The sequence below is a fragment of the Myotis yumanensis genome, unplaced genomic scaffold (assembly GCF_028538775.1).
Source record: "Myotis yumanensis isolate MYYU_CA2020_CCGP unplaced genomic scaffold, mMyoYum1.0.hap1 SCAF_1, whole genome shotgun sequence".
Taxonomy (NCBI): Eukaryota; Metazoa; Chordata; class Mammalia; order Chiroptera; family Vespertilionidae; genus Myotis; species Myotis yumanensis.
The window spans coordinates 240,290,518-240,306,168 of NW_027223752.1; the positions used below are offsets into that span (position 1 = coordinate 240,290,518).

The 15,651-nt window shown below is 49.9% G+C and overlaps 2 protein-coding genes across 2 annotated transcripts; both read left to right on the forward strand.

Moving 5' to 3' along the window:
• The first annotated feature begins 1,369 nt into the window (after positions 1-1,369).
• LOC139007897 (disintegrin and metalloproteinase domain-containing protein 21-like) lies at positions 1,370-3,574 on the forward strand. Its single transcript, XM_070411395.1, has one exon. It carries the CDS (start codon positions 1,370-1,372, stop codon positions 3,572-3,574), a length of 2,205 nt encoding a protein of 734 aa, XP_070267496.1.
• Positions 3,575-11,177: 7,603 nt separating this feature from the next.
• LOC139007913 (disintegrin and metalloproteinase domain-containing protein 21-like) lies at positions 11,178-13,373 on the forward strand. The gene has a single exon (XM_070411396.1). It carries the CDS (start codon positions 11,178-11,180, stop codon positions 13,371-13,373), a length of 2,196 nt encoding a protein of 731 aa, XP_070267497.1.
• Positions 13,374-15,651: the final 2,278 nt, after the last annotated feature.

Genomic DNA, 15,651 nt, shown 5'->3' on the forward strand with positions numbered 1-15,651 from the left:
AAGGATGGGGTCAAGGATAGGTAACCAGGCATAACTCCAAGTTTCCCACTCCCAGACAGCTGTGCGCCAAGGTCCTGACTCGAGCCTTGTAACTGTAAATCAAGGACGTTTGTGGTTTCTGTGAATAAAAGCTCGCCGAGCACAAAGCTCAGGGCTGTTACAGGAGGGGCCTGTGGCAGACGCTGGCCAGCTCAATAAATACTCGCTTGCTGTTTAAGACCTAATTGGAGTCGGTGGTCTTATTCTTGCGAATGTTGGTCCACAGCACAATGAGTGAGAAACATCGATCAGCTGCCTCCCGCACACCCCCTACTGGAGATGTGCCCGCAACCAAGGTACATGCCCTTGACCAGAATCGAACCTGGGACCCTTCAGTCCGCAGGCGGACGCTCAATCCACTGAGCCAAACCGGTTAGGGCAACAGTAGGGAATTTAACTTTGCTGTAATTACATAACATGTGTGCAAGTAGCTAGACAGAAGCCTGACATGTATGCAATGGAGACATAGGTCTGCATTGCATGGTCTCTGTGGACGAAAGGGGCCACATGCTGACCTGACAAGCTCAGGAGAGGCCTGCATGGCAGTTCTGCAGACTCGGAGACCTAAAGTCACCACAAAGGATGGTCTGAAATTAAACCTTAACTAAAAGCAGTTATGGTGGGCATTTACGTTCTAAGCTGATATCTTCACTGACAAGGTCAACCTTTACCGTAACTGAGCCTGTCTGTCTTTTTGCATCTAAGATAACATACCATTGGGATATCTGGGTAACTTGTGACTCCCCTTTTTATGGAGCCCCTGGGGCACAACCAGGTGTGCTGGGTCCCAGGACAGATACCACAAATCCCTTCATCGTCATGTTCATTGTTCCTGCACCCACCTAAGTATGTGTCCATCATTTTACTTTTTATCCTATCACAGAGGTTTCCCGGCTTCGCTTAATCCCACCTCCTTAAATCTGTCACCAATGAATTTCATGTATAAATACAGATGTAACCCTGCCATTCTCCGGAGCACTATCTCAATTCGTTGAGCTTCTGCTTCCCTGCATATGTAGACAGTTTGGCTCAAATAAACTCACAACAATTCTTTACAGGTTTCAATGGTTTTTTACGTTAACGTCTCTTATTTCCACCTCAGCATCCACAGACAGGGTTCCCACCTCCCCCACCTCCACCCCAGCTGGAAGTCTGTCCAGCCCCACCCACTGCCCCGCCCTGTCATTGTTACCTCAGCTGACCCAGCCAGGGTGGGTTTTCTGTCAGGATGCCCTTGGCAGGAAGTGGCCACAGCACATGGTGGGGACCAGGCTTCACTGAGGACCCTCCCTCTCTCCGTTCCCATCGACGGTTCTCCCCCACCACGGGCATGAGGCTGGCAGGGGGCCCCGTCACCCTGAGGAGGCACCTCTTGCTGCTTGGGCTCTGGGTGCTGCTGGCTCCCACCCAGTGTTCTCAAGGTCGCCCCTCCTGGCGCTACATCTCCTCGGAGGTGGTGATTCCCACGAAGGAGCTGCACCACAGCAAAGCCGTGCGGGCAGCAGGCTGGCTCTCCTACAGCCTGAGGTTTGGGGGCCAGAGACACGTCCTCCACATGCGGCGCAAGAGACTCTTTTGGCCCGGACAGCTGGTGATGATGACTCAGGATGACCAGGGGGCCTTGCAGGTGGACTACCCCTTTGTCCCTCTCGACTGTTACTACCTGGGCTACCTGGAGGACGTCCCTCTCTCCATGGTCACCGTGGACACGTGCTATGGGGGCCTGGAAGGCATCCTGAAGGTGGACGACCTTGCCTATGAAATCAAACCCCTCAAGGATTCCCAGAGGTTTGAACACATCGTTTCTCAGATCGTAGCCGACACCAACGCCATAGGACCCATGTCCAGTCTGGGACACAAGGCTGAGAGGTACCTGCTGCACTCTGACCCGAACCCCAGTGCAGCCTCCAGGGTCAGCAGTAAGATGTATGCATCCCACAGTGGAGCTATGAAAGGCTGTCTTATGAGTGCCCATTCCATTTATACTCTGTACAACAATGTGTCACAGTGTGCTCAATACCTGGTACATCTAGGTAGTATGATAGACGCCATGTTCAGAGGTCTTGATATGAGGTACTACATCGGCCTCATGGTCATTTACAATGTGAGAGAGCCAACCAATATGAACAACTATAGAGTGCCAGATGGTCCATTTGCTAAGGATTATGCTCGCAACATTCATAAGTATTATTTCCCATATCCAGGCATAATTGTGAAAAGAGATGGACCCCATGAAGTTGATTTTAAACCAGAGCTATACACGCTGTGTGGAAATAGAAATCTGATCTTTCTGGGTCAACTATCCAGACATTATTTACTGTTATCAATTATAGCCTCCCACCAAATAGGGACCTCTTTTGGTCTGTGGTTAGATTCGATGGAGTGTGTTTGCCAGAGAAGGACCACCTGCATCATGTACAGATACCCTGTGTTGACAGATTCATTCAGTAACTGTTCTTTTCTACACACAGCACACGTACTTAATAATAATATACAACTCTGCCTCTTCCAAGAAAGAGGGCAGCTGGTGTATTCAAACAGTAGCCTGACAACCATTCGATGTGGAAACTCTGTGGTGGAAAACGGAGAGCAGTGTGACTGTGGGACCTTCAAGCAGTGTTACAGCAACACGTGCTGCGAAAGTGACTGCCGCTTTACACCCGGGAGCATTTGTAACAGAGAAACGTGCTGCACAAACTGCACCCACTCGCCTGCAGGGACGCTCTGCAGGCCGATCCAGAACATCTGTGACCTTCCGGAGTACTGCACGGGGAAGGACGCGAAGTGCCCCAGTGACTTTTATCTGCAAGATGGAACCCCGTGCACTGAGGACGGCTACTGCTATGAGGGCAATTGTACCGACCGCAGTATGCACTGCAAGGAGATCTTTGGGGAGGGGGCGCTGAGCGCGCCAGACATCTGCTACAGCATCAATAAAAAGGGCCACCGATTTGGACACTGTAAAGTTACGACTGAATTCAAGCCACAACGTTGTGCGGACGCTGACGTTATGTGTGGACGCCTACAGTGTGTCAACGTCACTCATCTGCCTCGGTTGCAGGAACATGTGGGCTTCCATCACTCAATCATCGGGGAGTCCTTGTGTTTTGGGGTGGGTGCACACCGTGCCACAGAAAGCACTGATGTTGGTGCTGTGAGACCTGGTACTCCCTGCGGCGGTGGAAAGTTTTGTCTTCAGGGCTTCTGCAATGCTACCCTGGCGGCCATAGACTACAACTGTCCCCCTTCGAAATGCAACTACAGGGGCGTGTGCAACAATAACAAGAACTGCCATTGCCATGTAGGCTGGGACCCTCCCCTGTGCATTAACAGTGGTGCGGGAGGGAGTGTGGACAGCGGACCCGCTCCAAGAAGAAGGCGGTCAGTGAGGGCAGGTGGTATGTCACTGGTGTATTTGAGAGTCGTTTTTGGCCGCTCGCTTGCCCTCATAGCGGCACTCCTCTTCGGCGTAGCCATGAATGTGAGAACTATCCAGACCACTACAGTCACTGAAGTGACAGTTCGTGGAAAGTAAACAGCATGTCAGCCTTCCGACCCCTGGACAACTCAGGCAACATGAAGAAACACCTGAAAAAAGTCACCATAACCAGCTGTCAGAGCTCAAGTCCACACTTCTTAGAAGCTGCAGGAGTCCTGCCCCACATCCAGGGTGAGCCCAGTGTGGGCATTTTCACACCACTCCCTCTGACAGCTCTCTGGCCAGCGTCTGCAATAAAGCCTGAGCACTGTATGTTGGCGTCCTGTGCAGTTCTTAAAGGTCTGTAGGAGCCCTGAACGAGCCTGAGACTCAGGCCTGGAGAGGAGACCTGGTCAGCAGCTGGGCTTGTGCTGTGGACGCCTGTCCCAGGATTAGTGACAGTGGCCACAGGTTCCTTTAGGACCAATTCCTGTCAATTCCCCACAATCGTGCCCTTCAGCACCGAGTGTCCCCCAGTCCCTAGGTCAGGTCTCCTTTTCTAAACAGGTTGGGCTCAGGGCAATGGGCGTGCTCCTGGCCCCCAACCCTGCCTGTTTCACACAGGGTGGCTGCGGGTGTGGGCTGCGAGTGAGGGTTCCTTGTCTGCTAGTGACACCTGAGCCCCTGGAGAGCACCCTTTCCTGTGTGGCGGCACTCAACCAGAAGGAGGAAGAAGTGGCCCTCCTGACGCTGGCCCCAGAGTGAGAAGGCCAGCCGAGAGCAGATAACCCTCCCCTTCCTTACTCCTCCAGAACCATCCTCTTGGTTCCTGTTATCTCACTTGCTTCTCACATCAGCCAACCACCCACGCTGCCACATGTGTGGAAAGACCCCTGAGTACCGGAAGCTTATCATGTATCAAAAAAGGTCAGAACCCGGACTCAGGGCCCAGCCTCTGGAGAGAACTCCGCTGAGCCCACAGCAGTGCAAATAAGTCTTTTTCTGAACCTCCGAGTACATTTGGATTGTCGCTTCTGCCCAGCCTGATTTCTGCCATAACATTTGTTTTCCTGACCGAGAAGCCAAGAGCCACTCTGGCCCTTTCAGCCACCATTGTTGGAAGCCAGCAGAGGAGGCTGCCTATTTTGGGTCCCCGAAATGGACAGGAAGGCACACCGCCGGTGATTTCACTGGACCCTGACCGTCGCCGGGCCGGCAGTATTCAGCCACTGCTGTGCTGAAGGGACTCCAGGGAAGACAATAAAGTCTGCCAGGACCAGGACATCAGACCAGTAAGTGTCCCCGGGGGCCCTGGACCGAGTTCAGGCCCGCCTTTAAGGCGGAAGGTGAGCTTGATCACCTCCTGAGCGGCGTGGTCACCGCATAGGACAGGAGACTGCTGGGGCGGGAGTCTTGAACTCTGTGTGAAGCTGCGGGCACGTGTTTGATGACTGTGCCCCACGGTGTCAGCTGCGGCGCCTGAGTGAGTCCCACATTGCGGTTCTGTGGTGACCTCATATGGCTCCGGTGGTGTCAGGTTCTGTGGGACACTGTCCCTCCCGGTGGACCTGATCCAGGGCAGGGGCTTCTACTGACCTACCAGTGCTAAGAGGCACCTAACTCCCCGCGAGGGAAGTGGCCAGGTGGACGACAGGAAGAACTCTCCTTTGTCTCGTGACACTGTTCACTGGGAGGGTTTTAGTTCATCATTTTGGACACCATCATGGGGGGAGCTCCTCAAAACATACCGTTCTGGAATGTATGATTAAAAAGTTTAATAAAGGGTTCTCTGCTGGGAACCAAGATCAACAGTAATTAATATAAATGTGAGGAATCTGGCAGAAGGCTAGCCGGGACTCCTTCTGATATTCACAGGGTGAATATCTACATTTTATTACCTGCTGCTGACTCAATGGCCTAAAGCACACTCCCCCAAAACCTGACAATCTTACTGTTTACTAAACATGACCATTGATATGTCTGTCCGCATTCCTAAAGGCAGGTGTGTGTCCTAGTAAATAAAAGCAGGTGGGAACGGAGACTTCTCTAGTTGAGTTTTCCTCTGGTTTCCCCCAGTAATTCTAAAAATTAATATTCCTATGTCTTGCTTGTCAATTTGTGCATCAGCTCTTTCTCCAAGCCTTTGAACCTGAAAGCCACGCTGGCCGTGGCCTTTCACCATTGGTGCTCTGAACAGGATCTTGGAGGAAAAGGATTCGCCAGAGCAGAAAATATCACCTTACCTGGTGGTGGAAGTTTAACTGCTTGCAAAACTCGTGTCAGCTGCGGAAGCCCGTGGATCCTTAAGTGCTTGAGTGATTTCTTTTGTTTCAACCAGATCAAAATGGGGCAGAATTTGTTGAGAGAGGAGAGACTTTCCGATAGACTTCTAACTTGCTTATTAAAGGATAAGGGAGTCGCAGTTTCAGAAGATCTTCTTTTACAGTTTCTACAGATTATTAGCTACACTAATAAAAGTCAAACATGCAAATTGACCATACCTTTGCTATGCCTTAAGCCACGCCCACCAGCCAATCAGAGCGACTATATGCAAATTAACCCAACCAAGATGGCAGCCGGCAGCCACGGAGCTGGAGCAAGCAGGAGGCTTGGTTGCCCCAATGATGGAGGAAGCCAACTTCCCGCCTGCCGCACCTGGCTCTGAGCTCCACTCAAAGCAACAAAGTTTCAATTAGAGAAGGTAAATAAACCCCAGATACCTGCTTTCAGCAGGCCATGGCCACGGAGCTGGAGCGAGCAGGAGGCTTCCCTCCCGCCCTCCCTGGCTGGCTCTAAGCTCCTCTCAAGGCTATAAAGTTTCAATTATAGAAGGTAAATAAACCCTAGGATAAAAAAAAAAAAAGAAAAAGAAAAAAAGAGAGGCTGGGAGCTTCTGTCGCTGGGGGGCTTGGCCAGCCTGAAAATGGCCCTCAGCCCCTCACCCAGACTGGCCAGGTATCCCAGTGGACCCTCCACCCTAAAGGAGGTGTGGCCAGCCTGAAAACAGCCATCAGCCCCTCACCCAGGCTGGCCAAACCTCCATGGGGTGAGGGTCCCCACTGTGTGTGTGTGGGGCGGGGGGAGGGCTTGACCAGCCTGCAAACAGCCATCAGCTCCTCAGCCATCAGCTCCTCACCCAGGCTTGCCAGGCACCCCAGTGGGACCCCCACCCTGATCCGGGACACCCTTCAGGGCAAACCAGCTGGCCCCCACCCACGCACTAGACCTCTATCCTATATAATTAAAGGATAATATGCAAACTGACCCTAAGAGCACAATGACTGGGAATGACTGGTCACTGTGACACACACTGACCACCAGGGGGCAGACGCTCAATGCAGGAGCTGCCCCCTGGTAAGTGCACTCCTACAGGGGGAGCTCTGCTCAGCCACAAGCCAGGCTGATGGCTGCCAGTACAGCAGTGTTGGTGGGAGCCTCTCCCACCTCCTCAGCAACGCTAAGGATGTCCGACTGCAGCTTAGGCCTGCTCCCCGCTGGCAAATGGACACCCCCCAAGGGCTACTGGGCTGCCAGAGGGATGTCTGACTGCCAGCTTGGGCCCGATTCCCCAGGGAGCGGGCCTAAGTCAGTAGGTGGACATCCTCTGAGGGGTCCCAGACTGCAAGAGGGCATAGGCTGGGCTGAGGGACTCCCCTGAGTGCACAAATTTTTGTGCACCGGGCCTCTAGTAGAATATAATCCATGGTTTTCTGATGAGGGTACATTGGATATTGAATGTTGGTAATGGATAGGTCAGAACTTGAAGGTAGCTCAGCAGCAGGGGAAAAATTTGCCTCCAAATTGTTTCTCTTTGTGGGAAACGGTAATGCATTTGTTAGAGCTTTTTAAAGAAGAAAGACCTCCTCCCCTTGCACCCTCTGCTTCTAAAGAGGAGCAGAAAGATAGATTGAAAGAGTGGCCTTCGTGTCCTGATTCTGAAACATTTAATCGCCACTAACAGAATCACCTATGCAAAAAGCCATGAGACAAGGATTAAAGGACATGACAGTAGAAGATAGACTTGCTTTTCCTATTATACAGGTAGCTAATCCACAATTCCCAAATCAAATAATAAGACAGCATGAAAGATTTGACTTTAAAATGATAAAGGCCTTGAGTGTTAGTGTAATACAGAATGGTGCAAATGCTCCATTTACTGGAGAAATTATAACTAACATTTCTGAAGCATTCCTAGCTCCTTATGACTGGTATTCTCTAGCCTGTGCTAGTCTGGATGGAGGAGATTATTTGCTCTAGAAAGGAGAATTTTTAGAGAAATGTCAAGAGCAAGCGTCTTCAAATCTCGGGTAGAATGTTCCCATAACTTTTGAGATGCTTGCAGGACAGCGACAATTTAGTGACGTCCAGCAGGCGTATGAGCCAATTAGACCTTGTGGATGAAAAGCCTGGTGGACTTTACCAGCAAAAGGGGAACCTGAAGGAGCCTGTAGTAAGTGCATGCAGGGGCCCACTGAGTCATTCTCTGATTTTGTAGCTCGCGTCACTTGAGCAGTGAGAAGGCAGATTCAACATGAGACAGCAGGAGATGTTTTGACTCAGCAATTAGCTTATGAAAATGCCAATGCTGATTGTAAGAAATGTCTAATGCCTCTAAGAAGAAATAGTACCATTACGGAAATGATTCGAGCATGTCAGAATGTGGGGTCGGGCATTTTTCAGGCAAGCTTACGAGCTGCCGCAATCACAACAAGAAACAAATTATGTTTCAATTGTGGACAACAAGCACATTGAAAAAAGGAACGTAAAAGCCAAAAGGTGACACGCCGGGAGAAGGCGTAATCATTCCGCCTCCCAACTCAGGTGATGCAGGTCTATGTCCCAGATGTAAGAAGGGGAGTCATTGGGCCAATCAATGTAGGTCTAAATTTCATAGAAATGGCCAGCCATTAAATCAAGACATAAGAAATGGCCAGCCGCAGGGAAACAGCCGGAGGGGCTCCCCCCAGCCCCGTTATTAAAAAAGGGGAAGTTCCACCCTGCCAGGACCACAGTAGATTCCCTCCTTCAAGTCACAGAAAGAAATGCTGGCTTTGATCTTTTTTTTTTTAAAGGCTCTTTTTAAAAAGTATATATTTTATTGATTTTTTACAGAGAGGAAGGGAGAGCGATAGAGAGTTAGAAACATCAATGAGAGAGAAACATCGATCAGCTGCCTCCTGCACATCTCCTACTGGGGATGTGCCCGCAACCAACGTACATGCCCTTGACCGGAACCAAACCTGGGACCTTTCAGTCCGCAGGCCGACGCTCTATCCACTGAGCCAAACCTGTTAGGGCTGGCTTTGATCTTAATAGCACAATAACAATCACCCTGATCCCCAATATGGCTAGATAAGTTGTTCCTACAGGAATTTGGGGACTTGTGCCACCAGGAATGTCAGGTTTAGTCCTAGGAAAGAGTGAAAATACGCTCAAAGGACTAACTGTTTTTCCTGGAGTCATAGATTCAGAATATAAGGGAGAAATCAAAGTAATTTTAGAATGCAAACATATTATGCAAATTATTCCAGGACAAAGAATTGCTCAGCTCCTGATTTTGCCTTATATTCAGCAAGGTGAAGTTATAAATAGGAAGAGAGGGACACCAAGATTTGGAAGCTCAGATACATAATGGATACAGGAAATTAGCAAGACCCCTCCTATGATTAATCTAAGAATAGAGGGAAATGTTGGAAGGTCTAGTAGACACTGGAGCAGATATTCGTGTCATCAGTCAAGAACTCCGGCCTCCAAGTTGGTCCATGGTAGAAGTTATGGGCTCTGTCACGGGAGTTGGAATTCCTGATAACACGTAACGCAGCACTGCGGTGTTAAAGTGGAAAGACGAGGAAGGACAAACAGGATGGTTTCAGCCATATATTGTCTCTGGAATTGCAGTCAACTTATGGGGACAAGAATTTTAGAAGGTTTACAAGCTTGTATTATTACCGGCAAAAGACAAGAGTTAATAACTCAGATAGGATATCAAGCTAGTCAAGGTTTAGGACAGGGGTGGGCAACCCCTGGCACGTGTGCCAAACATGGCACGCCAGTACCTTTTGCTGGCACGCGAAACCCTCTCTTATAATCTTCCATTTACAATTTTTGTGAACATTTGAATGACTTAAATGTTAAATTACAAGGAACTGGCAAGACACTTGATGTTATGTTTGGTTACATAAAGGCTTTTGAAAAGAAACTGGAAGTCTTTAAGAGGGATGTGGATGGTGAGAGATTTTGATATTTCCCAAACCTCAAGAGGCACATCAAAGACCTCCCAAAAGATGACAGAATAGACTGTTAAAGCCTTCAACAGCTGTTTTTAAACATCATCAAGTCAACTACTGAGCAGTTCTTCTCAAGATTTGCAAAATTAAGATAACTGGAAGAGACAGCAAAATTCATGAGGTTTCCAGACAGCATGAAACTGGAGAAACTAAACTTACAAATTTTTTCATGGATAGACATGGCTGACTTTGAAATGCAGTTGATTGAATTTCAGAGTAGCTCAATTTAAAAGCAGAAATTTATTGACCTTAGAGTTGACTTGGAAAACATTGAAAAACAAAGCGATTAGAGACAGGAGTACCAGAGAGAAGTGTCGAAAACGAACTATTGAGGACTTGGAATGCCATTCCAGAAATTTTTTTCTGTTTAAAAAACTTTGCAACAGCGTTACTCTCCATGTTTTCATCCACATACGCTTGTGAATCTTTGTTCTCAGTGATGAATTTTTTAAAATTCTTTTATTGATTTTTTACAGAGAGGAAGGGAGAGAGATAGAGAGTTAGAAACATCGATGAGAGAGAAACACCGATCAGCTGCCTCCTGCACACTCCCTACTGGGTAGGTGCCCGCAACCAAGGTACATGCCCTTGGCTGGAATCGAACCTGGGACCCTTGAATCCGCAGGCCAACGCTCTATCCACTGAGCCAAACCAGTTAGGGCTCAGTGATGAATTTTGTTAAGTCTCATAATAGGAGTAGCCTGACGGATAAAAGTAGTAGCTCGTGAATATCTCTGAAGGTCACGAAATATAAACCTGATGTGAAATCTCTGTCATCAGTGATGCAGCAGCAAAAGTCCCACTGATAATATCAAACGGAGTCATAAAGTTCTCTGTCAGACTATCAGTGTACATGTATACATTAAAAAATAAATGTATTTTTCATCATCATATACTGTGTTTTTGTTGCTCGAATGAATTTTATTATTTCTTCAAGGTTCTACACATATGTACACCTTAAGAGATATCAAGTAGGCATAAGCTATCTTACACAAACTAGAAGGATATAAAAAGGAAATACTCCCTCTTGTGTTTATTCAGAATTTGACAGAGGTAATCTGCTCTGAATTTCTGCACAATAAAGATGACTCCTAACTAATTGGCTCATTAGGCATCTTGTCCAGTTTGCTGATTTGCGATACAACGGCCTGACAAGTATGCAATGGAGACATGGTCTGCTTCCTTGTCTCTTATTTCCACCTCAGCATCCACAGACAGGGTTCCCACCTCCCCCACCTCCACCCCAGCTGGATGCATGCCCAGCCCCACCCACTGCCCCACCCTGTCATTGTTGCCTCAGCTGACCCAGCCAGGGTGGGTTTTCTGTCAGGATGCCCTTGGCAGGAAGTGGCCACAGCACATGGTGGGGACCAGGCTTCACTGAGGACCCTCCCTCTCTCCGTTCCCATCGACGGTTCTCCCCCACCACGGGCATGAGGCTGGCAGGGGGCCCCGTCACCCTGAGGAGGCACCTCTTGCTGCTTGGGCTCTGGGTGCTGCTGGCTCCCACCCAGTGTTCTCAAGGTCACCCCTCCTGGCGCTACATCTCCTCGGAGGTGGTGATTCCCACGAAGGAGCTGCACCACAGCAAAGCCGTGCGGGCAGCAGGCTGGCTCTCCTACAGCCTGAGGTTTGGGGGCCAGAGACACGTCCTCCACATGCGGCGCAAGAGACTCTTTTGGCCCGGACAGCTGGTGATGATGACTCAGGATGACCAGGGGGCCTTGCAGGTGGACTACCCCTTTGTCCCTCTCGACTGTTACTACCTGGGCTACCTGGAGGACGTCCCTCTCTCCATGGTCACCGTGGACACGTGCTATGGGGGCCTGGAAGGCATCCTGAAGGTGGACGACCTTGCCTATGAAATCAAACCCCTCAAGGATTCCCAGAGGTTTGAGCACATCGTTTCTCAGCTCGTAGCCGACACCAACGCCATAGGACCCATGTCCAGTCTGGGACACAAGGCTGAGAGGTACCTGCTGCACTCTGACCCGAACCCCAGTGCAGCCTCCAGGGTCAGCAGTAAGATGTATGCATCCCACAGTGGAGCTATGAAAGGCTGTCTTATGAGTGCCCATTCCATTTATACTCTGTACAACAATGTGTCACAGTGTGCTCAATACCTGGTACATCTAGGTAGTTTGATAGACGCCATGTTCAGAGGTCTTAATATGAGGTACTACATCGGCCTCATGGTCATTTACAATGTGAGAGAGCCAACTGATATGAACAACTATAAAGTGCCAGATGGTCCATTTGCTAAGGATTATGCTGACAGAATTTATAAGTATTATGACACATATCCAGCCTTAATTGTGAAAAGAGATGGACCCCATGAAGTTGATTTTAGACCTGGTATATACACGCTGTGTGGAAATAGAAATCTGATCTTTCTGGGTCAACTATCCAGACATTATTTACTGTTATCAATTATAGCCTCCCACCAAATAGGGGCCTCTTTTGGTCTGTGGTTAGATTCGATGGAGTGTGTTTGCCAGAGAAGGACCACCTGCATCATGTACAGATACCCTGTGTTGACAGATTCATTCAGTAACTGTTCTTTTCAACACACAGAACACATATTGTATAATAACGCAAAATGCCTGTTTAGAACTGAAATGGTGCATACAAACAGTAGCCTGACATCCATTCGATGTGGAAACTCTGTGGTGGAAAACGGAGAGCAGTGTGACTGTGGGACCTTCAAGCAGTGTTACAGCAACACGTGCTGCGAAAGTGACTGCCGCTTTACACCCGGGAGCATTTGTAACAGAGAAACGTGCTGCACAAACTGCACCCACTCGCCTGCAGGGACGCTCTGCAGGCCGATCCAGAACATCTGTGACCTTCCGGAGTACTGCACGGGGAAGGACGCGAAGTGCCCCAGTGACTTTTATCTGCAAGATGGAACCCCGTGCACTGAGGACGGCTACTGCTATGAGGGCAATTGTACCGACCGCAGTATGCACTGCAAGGAGATCTTTGGGGAGGGGGCGCTGAGCGCGCCAGACATCTGCTACAGCATCAATAAAAAGGGCCACCGATTTGGACACTGTAAAGTTACGATTGGATTTCGCCCAATGCCTTGTGCGGACGCTGACGTTATGTGTGGACGCCTACAGTGTGTCAATGTCACTCATCTGCCTCGGTTGCAGGAGCATGTGGGCTTCCATCACTCAATCATCGGGGAGTCCTTGTGTTTTGGGGTGGGTGCACACCGTGCCACAGAAAGCACTGATGTTGGTGCTGTGAGACCTGGTACTCCCTGCGGCGGTGGAAAGTTTTGTCTTCAGGGCTTCTGCAATGCTACCCTGGCGGCCATAGACTACAACTGTCCCCCTTCGAAATGCAACTACAGGGGCGTGTGCAACAATAACAAGAACTGCCATTGCCATGTAGGCTGGGACCCTCCCCTGTGCATTAACAGTGGTGCGGGAGGGAGTGTGGACAGCGGACCCGCTCCAAGAAGAAGGCGGTCAGTGAGGGCAGGTGGTATGTCACTGGTGTATTTGAGAGTCGTTTTTGGCCGCTTGCTTGCCCTTATAGCGGCACTCCTCTTCAGCGTAGCCATGAATGTGAGAACTATCCAGACCACTACAGTCACTGAAGTGACAGTTGGTGAAAAGTAAACAGCATGTCAGCCTTCCGACCCCTGGACAACTCAGGCAACATGAAGAAACACCTGAAAAAAGTCACCATAACCAGCTGTCAGAGCTCAAGTCCACACTTCTTAGAAGCTGCAGGAGTCCTGCCCCACATCCAGGGTGAGCCCAGTGTGGGCATTTTCACACCACTCCCTCTGACAGCTCTCTGGCCAGCGTCTGCAATAAAGCCTGAGCACTGTATGTTGGCGTCCTGTGCAGTTCTTAAAGGTCTGTAGGAGCCCTGAACGAGCCTGAGACTCAGGCCTGGAGAGGAGACCTGGTCAGCAGCTGGGCTTGTGCTGTGGACGCCTGTCCCAGGATTAGTGACAGTGGCCACAGTTCCCCACAATCTGCCCTTGAGCACCGAGTGACCCTCAGTCCCTAGGTCAGGTCTTTTCTAAACAAGTTGGGTTCAGGGCAATGGTGTAGGGCAGCCGTGGGCAAACTACGGCCCGCAGGCCGGATTCGGCCCGTTTGAAATGAATAAAACTAAAATAAAAAAAGACCGTACCCTTTTATGTAATGATGTTTACTTTGAATTTATATTAGTTCACACAAACACTCCATCCATGCTTTTGTTCCGGCCCTCCAGTCCAGTTTAAGAACCCATTGTGGCCCTTGAGTCAAAAAGTTTGCCCACCCCTGGTGTAGGATGTGGCTATAGGGTTAAGCCTCGGACTGACCTGTTGGCAAAGTCACAAACAAGTCCCACCTTAGAGGGCACAGTCCTCTTAGCATAATTAGACTGGACCTTAGGTCGCTCCCTAGATCTTATCTGGGAAGGTAATGGGCTGAGGGAGGTGCAGCAAGTGCTGCCAAAACAAGTGAAACGCACAAGAACAGTGTAATTATGGTGACCACTACCTTGTTTACCTCTGGCTATAAAATAAAGGCTCAGCTTGCTTCTGGATCTCTCTCTGTGGCCTCAGCCAGGCACAGGGAACCACCTAGACCCAGCTTATTCTCTCTGTCTGTCATTTCTTCATCCTTTCACCACCCACACTCAGGCTTTCTAACCCTTGGCTGAGCTGGCTCAGCACACAATGGTGTGCTCCTGCCCCCCAACCCTGCCTGTTTCATGCAGGGTGGCTGCGGGGGCTTGGGCTGAGAGTGAGGGTTCCTTGTCTGCTAGTGACACCTGAGCTGCCTGTGTTGAGGTGAACCAGTCAGTGGCAGTCAGTCAGGAAGGAAGAAGGAGTGGTCCTCCTGACTCTGGCCTCAATGGAGCCTGCCCATTCGGGCCTCCCCTCCCCCCGTGCACTGCAGAGAGCAGCAGTGAGTGCGAGCTGAGTCCTGGAGAGGCACTGACACCGTCTTCCCCACAGGCCTGTGGGGCTGGAAACCCTCCTCTGTGTCTTCATCGTTTGCCCCTAAAGGCCAGTGAACAACGTCATGTAAAGCTGATGAAAGTAACCCTTTGCCTGAACATTTAGAATGAGATATTTCCTCCATCAACGCAGGTCCATCAAGCGGAATTGAAAACTGAAATCCCCACAAGTTCAAGGGTCTGGGTGTCCGGGATGGGCAGTCATGCCAAATGGACGTCAGAAGCTGAGGTTGGGACCCGTGTGGTCACTTATTGATTGAAAGTGTCTTCTGTGCCGGGCAATGTGGGAGAGCTGGGCAGAAGGAGCAGGCCCCGGGCTTGTGGAGCTCAAGTCCTGGTCTGAGTCGGTGAGAACGATACAGTGGGTCCTGCTAGGGCGGTTTCCTGAGGCACTGAGCAGCCAGAGGGTCCTGTGTGGTCAGATGGACACCCACCTGAGGGTGCAGTTCCCAGGGATGATCTTAATCCCTGAGGGGCAGGTGGGCCTGTCAGGAGACAGGTGTGAGGAGGAGCCAGGTGGGCCTCTCAGGAAGCAGGAGAGAATTGGGGCCAGGTGGGTATGTGGGGATCAGGGCTTGAGCTCAGCACGCAGCTGCCTGGGCTGTGGTGGTGTCCCCCTTGGTGGGAATGTTGCAGAATTTACCAGGCGACCAGAAAACACACAACGGGTACTCAGGAGATTCAGAAAAACCCTCTATTTGCAGATGTACTAATACAGTGACTCAGTTTTCCAAAGCCTGAGTGATGAATATGGAGCAAGCTCCCCTTTTATCCCCTTAGTGTCAGTTAGAATGGGGAAGTAAGGTTGCAGCTAAAGGCCTGGCCTGGGTGGTGCCAGAGACTTCCCCTCTTGCTAAGCTGTTAAATTCTTGGTTTATGGCCCATGTAAACTGGGAATATTTGGGAAAACAGATTATTGCCCACGGAAGGGGCAGT

What these genes read in the sequence shown, in the direction of transcription:
- LOC139007897 (XM_070411395.1), top strand. Translation starts at nt 1,370, where the DNA reads ATGAGGCTGGCAGGGGGCCCCGTCACCCTGAGGAGGCACCTCTTGCTG.
- LOC139007913 (XM_070411396.1), top strand. Translation starts at nt 11,178, where the DNA reads ATGAGGCTGGCAGGGGGCCCCGTCACCCTGAGGAGGCACCTCTTGCTG.